This window comes from Dromaius novaehollandiae, chromosome Z (genome assembly GCF_036370855.1).
Source record: "Dromaius novaehollandiae isolate bDroNov1 chromosome Z, bDroNov1.hap1, whole genome shotgun sequence".
NCBI lineage: Eukaryota > Metazoa > Chordata > Aves > Casuariiformes > Dromaiidae > Dromaius > Dromaius novaehollandiae.
The window spans coordinates 181,569-200,983 of NC_088132.1; the positions used below are offsets into that span (position 1 = coordinate 181,569).

At 60.9% G+C, this 19,415-nt stretch overlaps 1 protein-coding gene across 1 annotated transcript; it reads right to left on the bottom strand.

Annotated features, from left to right (window-relative positions):
• Positions 1-4,191: 4,191 nt before the first annotated feature.
• Positions 4,192-17,829, bottom strand: LOC135324858 (maestro heat-like repeat-containing protein family member 7). The gene is made up of 23 exons (XM_064501861.1): positions 17,700-17,829; positions 17,096-17,172; positions 16,729-16,851; positions 16,359-16,438; positions 16,039-16,143; positions 15,813-15,933; positions 15,423-15,509; positions 14,532-14,624; positions 13,914-14,094; positions 13,438-13,547; positions 12,887-13,036; positions 12,536-12,690; positions 11,976-12,123; positions 11,167-11,351; positions 10,940-11,077; positions 10,111-10,225; positions 9,526-9,663; positions 8,485-8,661; positions 7,462-7,617; positions 6,541-6,642; positions 6,001-6,103; positions 5,576-5,635; positions 4,192-5,234 (listed from the first exon to the last, which is right to left on the bottom strand). Exons 1-23 carry the CDS (start codon positions 17,827-17,829, stop codon positions 5,041-5,043), a joined length of 2,928 nt encoding a protein of 975 aa, XP_064357931.1. The 3' UTR covers positions 4,192-5,040.
• Positions 17,830-19,415: the final 1,586 nt, after the last annotated feature.

The window sequence follows — 19,415 nt, forward strand, 5'->3', positions numbered from 1 at the left end:
GACCCCAAAGGCCCTCTTTGGCTCTCTGTGGGTGACAGGGAGCCTGCCAACTTGCAGATCCCCTTGGGACAGGGATGCCCTCCCACAGTTACTTCCCTGGGATTGAGTGTACATTGGCTGCTGAGGCAACGTGTGGATAAGATCAGTTAGAATTGTTTTGCCTCGTTCATTTGTTTGGGTAGTTACAGTTAGTATAAATTAGCTAGCTTTGTCTGTTTACTAAGTAGCTACTGTTAGTGTAATTAGAAAATAAATACTCTAGTTGAGCTAAGTTTCTGTTAATAAGAAGTGTTGCTTTGTACCGTTGTAACTTGTGCAGTAAATTTTGATCTTTGAAACAAGTTGTGCAGTAAATCTCCTCCCCTCCCTCGTGCCACAAGAAACCCACACAGTCCAGAACTGCAAGGTATTGGTTGTTCTGCAACAGCATGCAAAGGCAAGATTGCCGTGCCTTGAGACATTGCCATGAGACACTGTTGTTAGGGGAGCCGTTTTAACACGGTGGCACTGCTGTTAGTAGGCTGTGAGTAGGCCTGGTATAAGTTTCGGGAGGGGAGGAAGCCAAGAGGGGCGCTTGTTCTGGGGCAGCATTAGACATGCAAAGGTAAGACTGGCATGCCTAGAGCTCTTCTCTGTGATCCCTGGTTGGTGGGTGAGCCTTTTTAGCAGGGTAGCACTTGTTAGGGAAATTTCCTACTCTACTCTAGTTTTGGAGAGAAAGAACATGCAAGGTCATGCGCCCTACAAGCAGAACATCTTGCATGACCTTGCCTTAACCATGCTTTTTGTACAAAGTTGAGGAACTGCGAAGAAACCAGTCTAATCCAGCCAGCAGTACGAAAGTGGCTCAAAGGTAGCACCAGGAAAGGTGCAAAATCAGCTAATGAATAATTACAAGATGCACCATCTAAGGCTGGCATGAAACTATCTCATACTATAACATAGCAAGGGAACTGGTAGAACTAAGAATCCTAGATAGTTCTGGCTGGTTATGTAAACGAAAGTCTTGAATATAGAACAATTTACTATCACTTTAAAAGTTGTAACAAAAATATTGCTCAGGGTCCTTCCTGTGCTTCCAGCCAAGAGGCACCTTATAGCTGGCAATAAAACTTTAAAAACTTAGAAATCCGACTCCTGCTGCTCATTACCGGTGCCTGTGAATGAACAAAAGAGAAGAGAGCATTTTAGCAGTTTGGGGACCCAGATATGGGACCCAGGGGGCTTCCAATCTGGTGAGTGCCAGAACCACATTCAACACAGCTGGCCCAGGGTGATTTCACCTGACAGTCCTTGTGGTGTCCATACTCACTAGGGAGGTACTAAAACCGCGTCAGCACGAGTCATGGGGGGGTTCAGTAAGGAAGGTAAAATGGGAAAGGCTTCAGGAAGTAAGGCAAAAGTCTGAGGAACATCCAAGTGATTTTTTTGAATTGCTTGTGGCAAGTCCTATTACGCTATGGAGGGATGTCTGTGGAAAATTTTAGTGAAAGGCTGGCAGCGAGCTATTTGTCCAGCAAGCGGCACCAGATATCTAGAAGTATTTCAGAAAACATGCTCCAGGATGGCAGGAGAGAATTTACAGAAGATACTATCGTTAGCAACTTACATATGTGATGGACGGTCAGAAAAAGGAAGGAAGGAGAAGGAAAGACGAAAGTGGGAGGAAGTGAGTATGTTGGCACCAGCACTGGGAGGAATTCCAAAGGTTAAAAGAAGGGGAATAAATGTGAGAGGATGAGGTCAAAAGGGAAGAGGGACCCGAGGAGCAGGAATGGGTAGGGGACGGTTGGACCCAAATTGATGTGCATATTGTAGGAAATATTGAAAAGAGATTTACAAATGATTACACTGTCAAAAAACACTAAATTGATACAGTATGTAGATGACTTGTTGATTGTGAGTACTGATTGTGATTTTTTTTTTTTTTGGGGCTGGATACTAAAATATTGTTGTGTGCTCTAACAGAAAAGGGACATAAAGTCTCTCTTGCCAAAATGCAGTTGTACCAGTGTCGCGGCCCAAAAGGAGTCGTTCAGGACAACCTCCCTCCTCTTGGGACCAACGACAAAGTTCATGATGCCCTTGGACTGAATTAAGGTGAAACGACACCAGCCAACCAGTTTTAAGATTTAGTAACACAAAGTTAAGGCATGTGGTCAAATAGGATCAACTAGGTAGACAAGTCCCGTGTCAACAAAAAGGAGGGAAAAAGAGAGAAAAAGGGGAAAAGAGAGAGAGAGGGGAAAAGAGATCACCACCCGTGGATCCAGCGGCATCCCCTTGGTCCTCTTCCTTTGGGAGTCTCAGCAGTGGGGGGGGGGGGGGGGGGTAAAGGGGGGGGCTCCCGTCTGGTGGTAGGTGGGTCCTCTTCACCCGCCGCTCTGAGTCCAGTGATGTTCTGCTGACTCCACTCCAGTCCTTCACTCGTCACAAACAAGCCCCACCCCCTTCACCCAGTCTGCAGTTTTTATAGGTTCTTGCCCCGCCTCTGGGAGGTGCTTCCTCACTCCCCATGCAGATTAGCGGTCTTTAACTGTAACACCCTTTAACTGTAATGGTGCCTCATGCAGTGAAAATTGTCCTGACCCAGCAGGGTCACTCATTAGTTACCCACTAATGGTTGCATTGGTCTGAGCTAGTTTTCTGCGCTGAACCAAATGTGGTTTTAGAACAGTGTGATATGCTAAACCCAGCTACTTTGCTACCAGAAAGACTGCAACCCAAAGAAAAAGTAATTCACAGTTGTCTGGAAGTGACAGACTTGAGGCCAACCATTCCACCTACTCTGAAAGAAGAGCCCCTGCGCAATCTGGATTTACTCTTGTTCTGTGATAGATCATCATCCTATGAAAAGGGTCAAAGGGCTGCAGGGTATGCAGTAGCTATGCAACATATAGGACTGGAAGCTGGATCCCCTCGAGGACGATTTGGGGCTCAGGCAGCAGAATTGATAGCCTTAACCCGAGCATGTATTATAGCCACAAATAAGACTGCTAATATCGATATGGACTCCAAATAGGCTTTGGAACTGGTATTTGGAACGGGAATAGTTTGGAAAGAGAGAGGCTTCTCAACGGCAGTAAGACACCAAATAGCCCACTGACATCAGATTTTAGAGGAATTGAACTATCTGAAGGGAGGCTGTGAAGAGGATGAGGCCAGACTCTTCTCAGTGGTACCCAGGGGCAGGATGAGAGGCAGTGGGCACAGAAACACAGGAAGTTCCGCCTGAACATCAGGAAAAAAATTCTTTACTGAACGGGTGACTGAGCCTTCAAAGAGGCCGTCCAGAGAGGTTGTGGTGTCTCCATCCTTGAGGTACTCAGAAGCCATCTAGACAACATCCTGGGCAATGTGCTCTCGGTGACCCTGCTGAAGCAGGGAGGTTGGACTAGAAGCTTTCCAGAGGTTTCTTCCATCCTCAACTGTTCTTGGATTCTGTGATGGCCCTGGCGGGTGCTTTGTCTTCTGGTGGTGCTTGCTTGTCTTCCGGGGCTAAAGGCAAGGGCCTTGTGCAGGTTACAAAGCTTGTTCCTGCTATCAATTCCTGGAGTTGTGATCTTTGTCAAAAAAAGCATCCCTTGGGGCTGCAGGCCTGCTTTTTGGTAGCAGTGGGAGGCTTAGTTCCCATCAGTGTTAGTGGACTTAGAGAAGGGCTGTTCCTCTCCCAGCACAGCACTTCTTACCAGAGTGCTCCCCAGAACAAACCTTGTGGGAGCCTATTTGTGCTGAACAGGAGCAGCAGCTGGGGCTGCCCAGGAAGGGCTGGGGCTCAACGGCTGCCCCATCTGCTTTGCCGACTCTTACGGCACACATGATGCTCCAGCCCTTTGCAGCATGCTGTCTCTTTGGGTGCCCTCCTGGCATCTGCCGGGACTTTACACGCTCCATCTAGGCTCTCCTGCCTGTGCTCCCAGTGCATGCTGGGCTATGGGGCTGGGAACACCCATGGCCAAGCTCAGGACTGGCAGGAGCTGCCCCTCCAATGTTCCTCTCCCCCAGGGCTGCCTGCAGGAGACTTTCTCAGCAGTGGTGGGGAAGGGGTGCCAGGTGGCCCCCAAGCTCAGTGGGCCTTGGCTCACCTTCTTGCTGTGGTCACATGAAGGTTGGCAGCGTGGTGATCTCCAGGTGGCTGTGGGCCAGGTCAGGGAGCACCTGCTTGTGGCATACGATGACACAGACCTGAGGTAGGGTAGTGCAAAAGATCTTTTATTGAAAACACAATGGCTGGTTATACAGCAATCTAGCTCAGCCACTCCTCCAAGTATATCCTAGGCACTGTGGCATCTTGTGATAGGTAGGAAGACGTCTTCTGATGCCTGGCAGGCAGGCAGGACAGTCCAGCAGGATAGGCCCACCGCAGCTGCTGGCACGTAGGCAGGAAGGCACATGATCACTGGCAACTCACATGCACACATTCTGGCCACAAATCATAGTTACTACATCATTACTTTCTGCTTTAAAGGTTCTCTGCTGTCTTACACAGTGCCATCCTGTTTTGGTCCCCAACACAAACCCTCATCTGAAAGGGGTAAAATCTCTGTGCAAATAATGCATCATCATGTTGAAGGGGCACCCTCAAGCATCTTCCTGCTCTTACTTTTGGCTTTTGAAGTCACGGCGTGTGAAGAGCTCCATCTGCAGAGGGCCAGCAGCCTCTAGGGCCTGTGCAGAGCTCTGGGCTCTGAGGCACTGGTGCCAGGATGGGCAAAGCCAACGGTGCATGGGCACAGGGACTCACAGCCCTTGGCGTGCAAAGGGGAGCTTGCAGCACAGCAGCTGACTTTGCTGCTGAGGCCAGAGTGTGTGATCCTGATGCCTTCAGGGCCTGAGTTTTCCACCGCTTTGTTTGCACAAAGGAAAGACACTGACACGTGCTGAAGAGACAGGGCTGCTTGTTGGGGAAAAGCTCAGCAGAGGGTGGACTGGCAGCACAAGGCTGGGCTGGGCTGGGCCTGAGGGCTGGAGCTGTCCTGGGGCCAGGGAGGGAGGACAGGAACAGCCCCAGGTGGCCGCTGTGTGCAGAGCAGCCTGGCATCAGGACACAGGCGAGCTCCAGCAGCAAACACGGCCAGCTCCCCAAGGACGGTGCCACCTCTCCCACGCTCTCCTCAGACGGTAGCACAGGCCTTGGTGGGTGCCTCCAGTCCCTGGAGCTCGCAGCAGCAGGATGGTTTGAGTGGCCAGGGAAGAGATCGACGGGCTGATGTCCTTCTCCAAACCTTGCAGGGCTGAGAGAGAAAGGACCAGAGCAGAGATCAAGCCTGTGGACCTGCACAGACCCCAGGCATCCCCTCCTGACAGGGCCAATCCCACCCAGCTCATCCCACGGCCAAGAGGGAGTGGCAGTGGAGTGGCGGGAGGTTGGGGGGGGGGGGAATGCATCAGCTGGCAGTTGCTGGCCAGCAACGTCCCCAAAGCCCCTGACATCTTCTTGACGCTCTACCCACACGGCGCCTGCTCTGCACGGGCAGCAGAGCCCTCCTCGCCTGGGGCAGGGATCAGAGCTCGCCGCCCAGAGTTGGTCTTCCTCCTCGCCAGCACCAGCTGGTGCCCTGCTGCCCTCACTCACCCTTGCAGATGTCCTCCAGTTTCTCCTTGCTCCGGCCCCTCAGGCACTGCCCAGCAAGCCCTAGGCACACACACAGCCCCTCACAAATCTTGCTGCCCAGCCCACCCCCAGCAGTAAAACTCTGCTCCGTGCCTTCCAGCCTGGCTGTGTGCCCTCCTCCCCTCAGGCAGGGCTGACCCCCCGGGTGCTTTCCCCCGTGCGACACCCAAGGAAGCTGGGAAGCTGGGCGGGACTGAACAAGGCTCCCACCAGCCCCACGTGCCTGGGCAAAGATGGGAGAGGGTGACGTGGAGCCCCCAGGCACCGCGTCAGGCACTGGGGGCTCCAGCAGCCACAGCAGCGCCACTTCCTGCTGCCAGCGCAGCAGCCAGGCCTTGGGTCAAGCTGCCCCAGGACAGAGAGGGACCCCAGGGGTTGCCACTCACCAGTGAACCTCACGGCTGCCTCCCGCAAGGGCTCCTGTGGGCTCTGCAAGCACGACAGGCTGTGGCGCAGGTATTCTCCTGCCCTTCTGCTGTCCCTCGCCAGCTGGGGAGAGCACAAGAGCACGGGCTTGGCACGCACCCTCCTCACCCAGCCAGGCACTCCCTCCGCCCAGCACTGGCCTCCCCAGCCTTCCCCTGCCAGGACGCTCACCACTCCCACACACAAGCTGTGCAGTGCTGAGGCTTGGAGGCAGCAGGGGGCTGGCTGCTCCCCAGGGATGCTGCAGTGCTCTCCTGCTCCCAAGGCCTGGCTGGGTCAGGGACTGCTTTAGCATCCCAGGGGCCAGTGAGGGGAGAGGCACCTGGAGAAGAGCCCTCCGGGGCAGTGTGCTTGGAGAAGGGCAGCAGCAGTGCAGCTCCAGGCTGGCAGCCCCACGCTGCAGCTGTGGCGAGGGGCACAGCTGCCTGCCTCACACATTGGGCAGGGAGGGGGACAGCCCTTGTCCGGGCTGCGTCTGAGGGCTTTGGGGCTGGCCTTACCAGGCACTCGCCGATCCTCCACGTCTGTGCTGCCGCGGTCAGGTGTCCCAGCTGCTCCCACTTGAGGAACTTGGCAGCACCAAGGAGGGCTTCCTGCGAGGCCTGCACAGCAGCAGAGACTGAGAGATGCCATCGCAGCCCAGGGGAGAAGACCCTGCACCCTCCTCCCCCTGGCAAGCCTCACGGCCTTTCCCTGCCCAGCTGGGCACCCAATCTGCCACGGTTCCATGCCCTGGGCACAGACATGGGGCAACCACCATCTCAGGCACCTCGCTCTGCCGCAGCAGCACAACAGACACCCACCCCCAAGAGCTGCTGAGCTGGAGGTAAGGCCAGGAGGAGGCTGAAGGGCTGCAGTCGCACAGACACCCAGGCAGGACTCAGCTTCACACAAGCATTCCCAGCACAGTGCTTGGCTCCCCAGCCTGATCCATTGCTGCTCCCTTGTGCCCCGGGGCCAGAGCAGGGTACTCGGGATGCAGGGCCAGTCCCCTCTCCTGGCTGCATCTCCCTCCCTGGCACTCTGCCCTCCCCGGGCTCAGGGGCTGTGCAACTTGTTGGCTCCCAAAATGCCTTGCCAGTGCTGCACCTCTCGGTGTGCACCAGGGGCACTGCGGGCACAGGGTGAACTTAGTGAGCAGGGGGTCTCTTCCTGCGGTGGGCGTGCCTGAGGGAGCTGGGGCATGCCCCGGCCCAGACACCTCCAGGGCCCCTGGGCAGAGCACAGCAGCAACAGGGAATGGGGGTCAAAGCCCGGCCTCGCACACCTGCAGGCACAGCTGGGAAGCCCCGAGGGGCTACAGTGCTTAGGCCCTTGCAGCCACGGGCTGCTGTGGCACCAGGGAGAGCAAGTCTGGGAAATGCCATGCCCAGCTCCTTGGCCCCTTAGAAACTTCTAAGACCCTGGTTAGAAATCCATACCTGGGCCACGTTCAGGATCTCGTCATGCAAATGGAAGACCAGGGGGAGCAGGCTCCTGTGCACTTGCTCCTTCACCTGCTTATCTCTGCTGCCCACTACAGCCTCCATGACATCTTTGAAGAGGTGGATGGAGAGCTCTCGCACGTGCCTAGGCTCCTGGTGGGAAGGAAGAAGCAAGGGGCATCTCAACACTGGCTGCTCCAAGACCACGATCAGCACGGGGATCGGCATGGCAGATGTGGGCACAAATACTTCGGGCCCTCACTCCGCACCGAGGAGCTGTGGGCCAGGTCTGCAGCCATTGCAAAATGGCCCCAGGCCCACGCAGGGCAATGCAGCAGGCTTCTGTAACACGCTGTGGCCAGGCAGAGCAGAGCTGGGGGAGATGTCCGTGTCTGCAATAGCTCCTCTGGCCCTGGCCACACTCCCGCTAGTCACCCCCAGCAGAGGCCCACAAGAGCTGCCCCAGGAGACGCACCGAGGAGGAGACAGGGAAGGCCCTCCACAGCGGCTCTTGCATGCATCCCCATCCGCTCCAAGCCCCACCTGCCTGCCACGGCAAGCGGCAAGAGCGCATCTGCAGGGATGGGCAGCAGCAGGACAGGCTTCCCTGAGCTCTGCCTGCCTGCCCCTCCTGGGCAACCTTTCTTGATTGCCTGGGGGCTTGCTCCGCGCTCCCCAGCTCAAGAGGCTGGCAGAAAGAGGCAGCCACGCGGCATGGCCTCTCCCTCACGCCCAGGCCTGCTTCTGGCATGGCAGGGGCCAACCACAACATGGAGCAGCCACGGGCAGAGAGGGCGCTGCCTCAACCTAGTCCTGCACACCAGGACACCATGGGCAGGACAAGGCAATGACCCCACATCCACAAGGCAAACAGTTTCCTGACAGCACCCAGGGCCTGTGGTGGAAAGCGCAAATTCGCATGCCGGGGGCATGCGCACAGGGGAAAACACCACAGCCGTGACGCCGCACACAGGCTCACAGACATGCCAACAGGGCCCCCAGCTCTTCCCCCAGCCTTACGTCATCAAAGAGCGGCAGGAGCTTCTCCAACAGCTGCAGAGCGATGCCAGCCACCCTCTCTCTGGCCATGACATGGACCACATGGCTGAGCACCACCAAGGCCTTTGTGCCAATGTCCCTGTCCACATCCTGCAGCTGCTCCATGAGGAGTGGCACCAGGAAATGCATTCTTCGTACCTGCGTGAAACACAACCTCGATTTCTGAAGAAAGACACCTGGCCCTGGCAACGATGCTTGCCTTATTGGACACCATCTTCCTCTCTGGCTTTCCAGAAGCAGGCACAGCAATTACTGCAGCAACCTGCTGCCACGCAGGGCTTACTGGCACAGCCACAGGGGGTGTGGCGACTGGGGGCATAGGCAGGGAGGAGACACCAGCATGGGCTCCTCTCCACCTGACCAGTAGCCCTCTTCTGCACCACACTTGACTGGGCAGGGGCGCTAGTGGCTAACACTGTCTGGAAAGCTGCCCAGGCCACGAGCAGTCTCAACCCTAGCAGGCTTCTTTCCCGTTGGGGCTCAGTGCCCCATTGCCAAGGGCCTGCAGGCACCTACCCCTTGTGCACAGGGGCTGCAGTGTGGCGCGGCACAGCGCAGAGACCCCCCCTCCGCAAGGCAGCACTCAGCATGCCGTGGCCCCTGCCTGGTGGGGGCTGCTGCCTCACGGCCCCAAAGCTGCGTGTGGCATTAGCCTGGCCCTGCGCTCAGGCTTGCCTTCCACCACGCAGCAGGATGCTCCCGCTGGGCACAGCACTCCCACCACACAAGCTCTTTGGAGCTGTCCTGCTTGGTGCAGGGCCAGGAGCTCTTGCTGGTGCAGCCACAACATGCAGTGGCAGGAACGCTTTCAGGCATGCACTGGTGTCTCTCACTGTGTGCCACAGCCAAGGGCCTGGCCCAAAAGACTCGGGGAGATGCACAGGGCAAGGGCAGAGCTGCAAAGTCCAGCAAAGTCCAAGCTACTGTGTTACCCAGACACCCCCACCCCCCCCCCCAGCCCCACGCTGCCGGCACGGGTTCACCCGGCTGACCCCTGCTCACCGTCTCCTCCCTCTCACACAGCAGGACGAGGCCTCTGAGCACCAGCCCGCGCATCACCCCGCAGCGACTCTGCAGATACCTCCCAAGGACAACCAGCACATCCTCATCTTCTCCACAAAGGTCACCGCAGGCCAGCAGCTGAAACACACAGCACAATGAGACTGGCACTGTCAGCAGCACTCCCTGCCTCGTGCAGTGCTGCATCCCACCAACAGCTCCGGGCAAGGCCACCGGGCCCAGACGAAGCCCGCCACAAAGGCACCCTTGAGTGCGGAGAGCCCCTGGGGCCCCACTCTCTGCCCGGGGCCTCACTGCACCGCACAGATTGCTCGCCTGCTCCTCCACACTATCTGCAGCCTCTTATCCGCATGCCTTTGAGCAGATGGGCAAGAGAGCTGCCACAAGGCAGGCAGGAAATGCAGGTGGGCACAAGAGTTACCCCGCCACAGAGGGGCCAAGCCCCGGGTAGTAATCACAGTGCACCTGCTCCCCAGCTCCACTCACTGCCGTCCACCCCTCAGCGGGGGCACAGGACACTAGAGGGGATAGGGGCACGCCAGGTGCACCGCCTGCCAGCACACTCACCTCCACCAGGAAAGCCATGGCAGGGATCTCTTGCAAGGCCTCCTCCCTGCGGAGCAGCTCTGTCAGCCGCTGCAGCATGAAAGCACGCAGGTGACTTGATGTCTTCCTCATCTCTCTGGCAGAGGGAAAAAGGCACCATTGCTCTTGAGCAGCAAGGAAAATCTCTTCTGGCATCACCCTGCCCCATCCCTCTCGTCTGTCCCCCATGGCCTATGACAGGCAGGGCAGGGCAGGACCAAGTTTCTGCTCAGCTCCGGCAGCCGACCGCATTTGCTCGTGGACACGTGGTCTTTCCCCACCACACCTCACCATGAGGAAGCCACTGCCCAGCAGCATTCGGCTCCTTTTGGCGCCGGAGACTGGAAAAACATCCTTCCGGTCCTGAAGTCAGCCCTGACAACGCGACCCATTTCCTGCTCACTTTAGATTCATGCCCCCCATGGGCTCTTCCACTAATCCTCTGGGCATCCTGACCCTTCCCTGCTTGGCTGCCCTTGCGGGGGCTGCCTGCACACAGTGCCTGCGGCTCGCTCTCAAGGGCACGAGCCCAGGCCCCGTGTGAGGGGACTCCAGGCCTTTGTGAGGTGAGTGCTCCTGGCCCCCACACTCTCTTGTGCCTGGAAACACCCATTCTCCCTCGGCAGCTTGCAAAGCCTGGCAGCGACGGAGTGGCAGCTCCCTTGGCCGCTCTACTCGGCCACGCCTCACTCACAAGTGCTGAAGCTGCAGCCCCGTTCCTTGAGGCCTGGGCACCCCTGCGGGCTTGGTGGTGTGCCCCATCTGCAGGGCAGAAAGCCTGGGGGCACAGCAGGGACAAGGGGGCTCTCACCTGGCCAGCAAACCCACTCCCCTGTAGAGGGTCTCTGTGCTGAGCAGCAGGTCCCAGCCACGCTTCCTCTCCATGAGCAGCACCTGCGCCTCATAGCCAACACAGCACAGCAGCGCTTTCATCGTCTGCACTGTGAACCTGTGTGCAGAGCAAAGCCCAGGTCACACCGGCACCCCTGGCCCTGCCCCCAGGTCCACAGCAGAGATGGCGGGGCTGAGATGCAGCACCTCACGGCACTGCTCAGAGCAGACTCTTCCCCTTGGCATTCCCTCCAGATCTCGGCCTCCTCTGGCGACAGCTCTGTGGTGAAGGAAATCTGGAAGAGCAGCACCAGGAAGAGCTGGTGGAAAAAGGCCTCCACCTCCTGCAGGTAGCTGGACTGCTGGAGGATCTCATGAAGCGCTCGTGTTGCCTGCCAAAAACACACAGAGACAGCTCTCGCTGCGGAGACGTCCCTGTCGCACGGCCCCAGCACCACCGGGCGTGAGGCTCAGACACTGCCCTGGGCCACGGGACATGCAGAAGGAGTGCACGGTCTGGCTGTCCACCCAGACAAAAGCTGTGGGCGCTCTGTGGACTCAGCTCCTCTTCATGATGTGGACACAACAACCCTTCCTGGGGCGGCGGGAATGTTGCCCTGGGGGCCCTCGATGCACAGGCCTGCCCGGCATGTGCCTTGCTCCTGCCAGGCCCCTAACCATGCCCCGCACACTAAGCTAGACCCTAACCCAGGTTTCCAGCCCACTAAGCAAGGTGCAGGGGCAGAAGAGGGGGGGAAGGCCACCCAGACAGGGCTCCAGGGTTGTGTGTAGAGGGCCTCATGCAGTGCACTGCAGCCCAGGGTGCTGCCGCAGCGCAGGCCTCCCCAGTGGAGCTGGGCAGGGCCCTGCCAGCCGTAGCCCTGACGGGCTGTGCCTGTGCGCCCTGGGGGAGGGCACAGCCTGGGGGTGGATGGGGAAGGGGAGGACTCCCTGCCTCTCGCCCACAGAGGTGAGCCCAGCCCTGGGAGCGCGCGAGGCCTCGGCCGGAAACTCACGGCCAGGGAAAAGACGTCTGTGTCGTCCCCATCCGAGGTGAATATCTCGTGCAGCGGCCAGTCCTCCAGCACGCTGAGCAGCTCCTGCAGCACCCTCTCCGCAGCCTCGGGCTTCGAGACCAGCAGCCTCCACATGGCCGCGGCAGCACTGCAGGCCCAAAGCACCCTGTCAGCAGCTGCCGCGGCCACAGCACCGTGGCCTTGGCGGCCCCAGAGGGCCTGGGCTGGCCACCAGCCCTGCCTCTGCCCACTGCCCTCTGCCCACTTGCTGGCCGCGCCCAGCCGGCCCTGCCCCACCTCCCAGCAGACAGCCAAGCTCGAGCACACAGCTTGCGGGGCAGGCAGGGAGCAAGGCAGCTGGGCTCTGGGGCTGACGGCACACAGACGGTTGGCTCTGGCTGATGCGGCCCTGCCTGATGCACCGTGGCTGGCACAGGGGCACAGCGGGAGGGCCCAGCCCCTCAGCACTCTCTTGAAAAGCTCCATCAATCTGGCAGACCACATGGGATGAGCCCAAAAGGCTGCGAGGCCCCAAGCACTAGAGACACCTGGGCGCATACCTGTCGCATGATGGGCAACACCGCAACAGGGTCATGACCACGTCTTCAGGGTACGTGCAGGTCAGCTTCAGGAGGGCCCTGTCCAGGCTGAGCCGGGCAGACACCTCTGTGATGGAGAGCACGCTTCTCCAGATGCACCTCACTATCTTGGGCACCTGGAGGGGACACGGCGCAGAGTGGGGCTGCTGCCGGAGTGCAGCCATTTGCCCAGCTCCCACTGAGAACGGCATCCCTTGCCACCGCTCTGTGCTGGCCTCAGGGGGGGCCGCCTGTCTGGCAGACCTGCAGTCAGGGGGAAAAACATCCCCCGGAGGGCTCGAACCCCGGCCACACCACCCGCCACCTACTCACATGCTCCATAAGGCAGGCATCCTCTGTCACAAGGACATCCAGCATGTGAGCAGCTGCCTGCGTGTCATAGGCGCTGCAGGCTCTCATGGCCCTGATGGCCATGACAATGACGTCTGTGCTCTCAGAGGGCTGCAGGTATTTCCCAACTACCTACAGGAGGAAGGGCAGCAAGCAAGGCGCATACGTCACACCCCGTGTCCCGACTGCGCTGCCTGCCTCAGCAGCGAGTGGCCCTGGAGACAGACACGGGGCAGGGCTGGCACAGCCACCCCCGGCGAGCCAGGAGCTGGGGCCCTGCTGGGCTGGGGGACAGCACTGGGCAGCAGGCGGATGGTTGGGCTCAGGGGCCCCGGGCGCTGCTCCTGCACGCGACCAGAGCTCGCTGGCGGCAAGAGGGAAGCCTTTGCCTAGTCCCGGCCCACGGACTGTGTGAGCCCTCTCCCCAGGCACCGCAAGGCCCCGGCAGCCCCGCCGCTGAGCAATCCCTCTGCTCGTCCAAGCCGCGTGCTGACCCCTGGGCTGGCAGTCCCAGCCAGGGAGGTGCTCCTTACCGTCAGGAGTTGCCTGGCATCGCTGGACTGTGAAAGACAGAAGGCGTTGATTGCTTCCCAGTCCTTCTGGAGCTGCAGGTGCTCTGGGCTAGCCGGCCACTGCTCCCTGCCTGGACAGGAGGGGAAACGCAGGGCCCTCAGCGGGAAGGCTGCGTGGGTGCCCGCGGCCCACTGAGGGCGTCAGGGAGGACTCTCCCCTGGCAGCCCAAGAGGGCACGCCAGAAATGTCTGGGGAGCAGGATCCCCTGGGAGGGTCTGGGCCTACGGCAAGGCGGGGGGGAAGGAGCAATTGCTTTCAGGAATACAGCGAGGCAGAACGTCTTGGACCAGACTTTCTGCTCTGAAGCAAGAAAGGAGGCCTCAGCGTAGCAGGTGCTGCCAAAGGGTTTCCAGGTCACTGCTAAGCAGCACAGGCACGAGGCTCTGGCGGCTGGGTGGCTGCGTCTGGAAGGACCCAGCCCAGCGCAGCTACTCACTCTCTTCCCGCAGGATGAATCTGCAGAGGTGCCGAAGAGCAGCCGCAGCCCTGTCACTAGTCCCCTGCTCCTCGTAGGCACAGCAGAGCGTGAGACACCCCACCAGCTGCCCCAGGATTGGGAAATGCTTCTGTCTCCCATGGCCAGAGCTGTCGCTGGTTTCTTCAAAGTGGTGCTGGGCCTGGGGGCACAGGAAGCGCTGGCACCAGGGCTGAGGGGCACCGGTCAGGACCAAAGGCCCAAACCCACAGTCCATCGAGAGCTGGAGCCCACGTGAGCCAGAGCTTTGGGGGGCCCTGCTGGCCCTGGCTCCCAAAGCAGCCGTGCAGCAGCCGAGAGCGGGGAGGGCTGCCACACCTGCTGGGCCCACGACCTGTGCCCAGGGCAGGCCTGCCCTGCGCAGGGCTGGCGGCACAGTCGGCTCATGAGGGAGCTGGGACCACAGCGGGAAACCCAAAGAGGCAGGGCTGAGATCTTAGCCTCTGGGCAGGGTCTTGCTGAGGGCCCTGACCTCTGCCCAGGCCTCCCTCGGAGGCAGCCCGGACCTGCAGGGCACGCCGGGGCCCTGGCAAGGTGTCATGGGGTGGCTGGAGCATGCCTGCACCAGAGGCTCCTTACCTGCAGCAAGGAAGAGCTCACCAGCCTGGCAATCCGCCCCACGGCCCTCACACGCGCAGCTGCTTGCTTGGACTCCGTGAAGGGCAGCAGGACCTGCGAGGAGAAAAGCTGCTGGTCTGGTCTCCCCTGCGCCCTGACTGCTGCTCCGAGGCAGGCAGCTCTGCTTAATGCCTGGCCAGGTTTATGCGTTGGATCCTCGGAGTGGGAGCAAAGCCTGCAAGCAGGTTCTTGCCTCCAGAGGGCCTCGCAGCAGTGGGGCAAATCCCCCAGGTGAACCTGCTGTGGCCACGCTGGTAGCCGGAGCCCGTTGCTACCGCAGCTCCTGCTCCTTTCCAAAACTGGCCCTCCGGGCCTTCCCCAGTACCAGGAGGCTTTGGGGCCAGCACCACCTTGCTGCTGGGCACTCAGGGTGCTGGCCTAGGAGGAAGTCCCAGGGGCAAAGCTTCCAGCCTGACATGGGCAGGTCCCAGGGGGCCGCCGCCCTGCTCGGCCCTGGGGAGGAGAGCACAAGGGATGGGGGAGCCGAGGGGCAGCAGTGGCAGCTGCCCACTGTGTGGGGCCGAGGGAGGAGGCTGCAACTCCTTGCCCTGCTTTGGGGCCAGGGAAGCTTTGGGACAGTATTGGCCTGGAGGCACAGTGGGCAGCACTTTCCCCTGACACTGCAGGAATGAGGGGAGGGGAAGGGATGCTGACTGCCGCCAGGAGACACTGGGCTCACGGAAGAGCGCCGTGGAGAGCTCCGCTCCCGCAAGGCAGCCGGGACCCCCCCCCCACAGCGTGCTCTCTGCAACTGGTGCTGGGCAGGGAGGGGGCGGGGGTCACCTGAGGGTGTAACTTCCCTTCGCGGTGAGGGACTGGCCCTGTGAACCCCACTCTTGGCAAATACCAGACCTTCAGGATGATCTGCATCTCCAGCAGCTGAGAGGCAGGGCAGCTGAGCACCAACACCTGCAGCATGCTGTCCATGGCGTCCAGGGTCTGCAAGGAGGACAGAGGGTCAAGGCGCTTCTTCCCCAGTGCCCCTCGCCTGCCGCAGAGGGGCTCGAATTCCTCCTGCTTGAGGGGGACACCCATGGCCCTGCGGAGCCCAGGGAGAGGCCCTGGCGCAGGGGAGCTGCTGCACAGGCCCAGCCTGGCGGCACTGCCTGGGGCAAGGGGAAGAAGGGAGGCGGGTGGGAAAGCCAAGCTGGGATCCTGCCCCAGCTTGGAGCTTACAGCACAGGCGAGCCAGGGACCACTCCGGAGAGCCTGGCAGGCCTCCGTAGCCCAGCCAGTGCATACCTTGGAGTAGAGGGAAGCATTCAGGCTCTGTGCATCCTCCCTTGGAGGCAGGGAGAAGACGCTGCAGAAGCAGGCATGCAGCAGGCTGTTGTTTTCGCTCTCCGGAACCAGATGCACTTTGCTGCAAGCAGAGAGAGGAGCCTTTCAGTCCCTGAGGCTGGCAGCAGTCCCTTTATGCCCTGAGAAGGTTTTTGCGGACCTTGGGGCGGGAGACCGGGGAGGATACGTGCAGTAGGTGGGGGAGCCACCTCTTGCCCCCAGCATGCTGGCCAGGCACAGGCAACAGTCCTGGCAGGTGGGGCCCGATGCCCTCTCCATCTCCTGCTTCACCCTTTGGGGGAAAGCCCAGGAGACACAGGGTAGCCCCAGGGCCCTGTCTGCCCTCCCGTCTCCACCACTCTCGGGCCCAGCCCAGCAGAGAGCAGAGGCCCAGCACACGGCACTGGCAGATTGCCCCAGCACGGGGGATGCCTCCCTGCTAGGACTGGGGCCATCGGGGCCATATGGTGGGGAGGCCTGGGCCAAGCCAGCAGCTGGGGCAGCTACCTCATGGCACTGATGGCGAGCATGACTTGCTGCCGCACTGCACTGCCCATGTGGTCGCTGGGCTCCTCTTGCAGCAGCACCTGGAGAGCACAGCCGCGACGGGCCATGGGAGCTGCCAGTGCCCAGCGAGCAGCCTGCAGGCCCGGCAGAGCCCGGGTGCCCCCATCCCAGCACTGACACTCAGGGCGGCCCCCTCGTTGCCCAGCGCCCAGTTCGCAGGGGTCCTCAGGGGCTCCTGCAGCCCCGCAGTGGGAAGAAGGGCTGCGCCCACGAGCCATGACCACACACCTCCCTGTGCTTGCACACCCCCATCCTGCCCTCGTTGGTGTGCCAGTGCCCCCTCCACCAGCCCGACCGGGGGTCCCCTCACCTCCAGCGTCTCAGCCAGTTCCAATCTGCACAGCCAAAGCTGCTCCCGTAACCAGGCGTTGGAGCTGGCCGCTGTGCACAGAGTGCAGACAGAGGCCAGAAACCGCAGCTTCTCGGCCTCTTCCTGGTACCAGGAGCAGAGGGACAAACAGAGAGCGTAAGAGGCGCACAGCCACGGCCAGCAGCACCACAGCACTGCAGCGCCTGCAGCCAAGTGTGGGGCACCTGGAAGGGAGCAGCCCTCCCCAGCCAGCAGCCCCCAGAAGGGAGGGGGCTGGGGTGGGGGTGGGGGGCTTCTGAGCATGGCACCCCCGCAGGCACCCACCAGGAGATGCAGGCACAGCCCAGAGGGAAAGGGCAACAGGTACCTTTCCTCGGTGGCTCAGAAAGGCATGCAGGTGCTCCAGGGCTTCCGCCTCCTCTCTGGGAAGAGCCAGGCTGGGAGCTGATGGAGAAAGAGAGCAGGCAGAGCTGTAAGGGCTGGCAAAGAGAGGAGAGGGGAGAGCCGAGCCCTCTGCACAGCTGCACGCCTGCAATCCCGCACACAGCGAGCCCTGGGCCAGGCACCAGCAACGGGGCACGGAGACCCCATCTCCCCTGGGCTCGTCAGGGTTGGGAGGTGCCCAGCGGACGGGACGGGACAGCACCGGACAGCGTGGGGCGCAGCGCTGGAGCACAGGTCAGCGCCTCCAGGTCAGGAACTCGCTCGCAGACAGGCAGGAAAGGTCCCTAGTGCATGGCTGCCTGGTGCCGCCCCAGCTGCCTCTCCCTGCCCGGCCCAGGGAGCGGGAGCTGGGTCCCCTCTGCTGCTCTGCCCCCGGGGGATGCTGTGCTGCGGTGGGCTGCCAAGCCCCAGCAGGCCCCGACGTTCAGGGCCCCAGGGCGCCCGCAGCAGCCTGACGGGAGGCTGTGGCAGAGCGGGGTGGGTCACAGCCCCCGGCCTGCCCAGCGCAGCGGTGCCCCCTCACTCACCCATCAGCAGTGCCTGGGGCACACACCCCTCATGGGGCTGCGGCTGGCTGCTGCTCTCCGCAAGGACCCCGGCCTCCTCCACCTGCTCCTGCCAGGCCACCCTGGGGCGGCTGGGGGGTCTCTCCGCCATCCTGGAGGACACAGCAAAGGCTCCGTGGGGCTGCCTGGGGGTGCCAGGGAAAGACGTGGGTGTGCTCGGGGGCTCCTCCGCCAGCCCTGCACACTCCTGCCCTGTCCCGGCGCCGTCCTGGCGGACACTGTGGAGCTGAGGCCACGCCGGCACCTGGCAACGCTGCGGGGTGTCACAGGAGCGCTGTCACAAAGGGCCCCGCTGTCACCCTAGTGCGTGCGGCCTGTCACCAGCCCGGGGAGGGGCAGGGCGCGTCCCCTCGGGGGCACAGGGCCGTCTCGCCCCCCCACCCGCAGCACCTCTCTTTGCCCTCAGCATGCCCTGGTCCCCTCAGAGCCGCTCTGATCCTCCTCTGGTGCCCCTTGAGCAGTGCACCCAGCCCCTGCCCTCAGCCCCTCTATGAGCGCCCCACGGGGACAGACTTGGGATGAGGTGTGAAGGCGATGAGCCCCGAAGGAAACCTCTCCTCCAGCGGGGCACCCTGTGGGCTGCTTCATCGCCACCACCAGCCACCCGCTGGGGAGCACGGCCAAAGCCAGAGGTCCTCACCGTGGGCCTGGCATCCCCAGGGCCCTGCCAACACCCGGCACCCCACAGGGCTCCTGGAGGGCTCTCTGTGAGATCAGCACCCTTGGGTGTCTCTGTGAAGTGCCTGTACACTCATGCCTGCAGCAAGGGGAAGAAATGGGAGGAATTTGAGATCTGTGTGCAGCTGCAGGGCTGTGGTCTCGCTGGGATCACAGAGACGTGGTGGGAGAGCCCGCACGCATGGAGTGGTGCAGTGGATGGATGGATGGATACAGGCTCTTTAGGGAGGCCCGGCGGGGAAGGCGAGGAGGGGCAGCCGCCCTGCGTGGGAGGCAGCAGCAGGAACGCATGGAGCTCTGCCTGGGGGTGGGTGGTGGTCTGACTGGGAGCTGATGGGTAAGGACACAGGGGCACACCAGCATGGGTGACATTGTTGTGGGAGTTTGCTGTAGGTCCCCTAGCCAAGCAGGTGAGGTAGATGAGGCCATCTACAGACAGCTACGAGTAGCAGTGCCCCTGGTCCTCTTGGGGCACTCCTCTTGAATCAGCCTGGTATCTGCTGGAGGGACAACGCAGCAGGGCCCAAGCAATCCAGGAGGTTCCTGGAGAGCATTGAGGACAAGTTCCTGAGAGTGGTGATGGAGGACAGGGGCTCTGCTGGACCTCCTGCTTGCAAAGAAGCAAGGGCTGGTCAGGGATGGGCAGGTCATGGGCAGCCTTGGCTGCAGTGACCAGGAGGTGATGGTGGCGCGCAGGATCTTGAGAGGAAGGAGCGGGGCAAAAAGCAGCATTACAAGCCTGGCCTGCAGGAGAGCAGACTTTGGCCTCTTCAGGGATCTGCTTGGAAGACTCCTAGGGGGCAGGGAATGGGGGGGGGGGGGGGGGGGGGGCCACGAAGGCACTCAGCTCCTTCTCGCAACCTCAGCACTGAGATCCCTGGGGCAGGATCTTGCTGTGCTGGAGGGAAGGCATCTGCCGAGGGAGCAGGCCAGGGCTGGGACAGTGCATGGAGCCCATTTCTGCTTGCTAGCTTGGATTGCTAACCGCCCTGCTGAAAC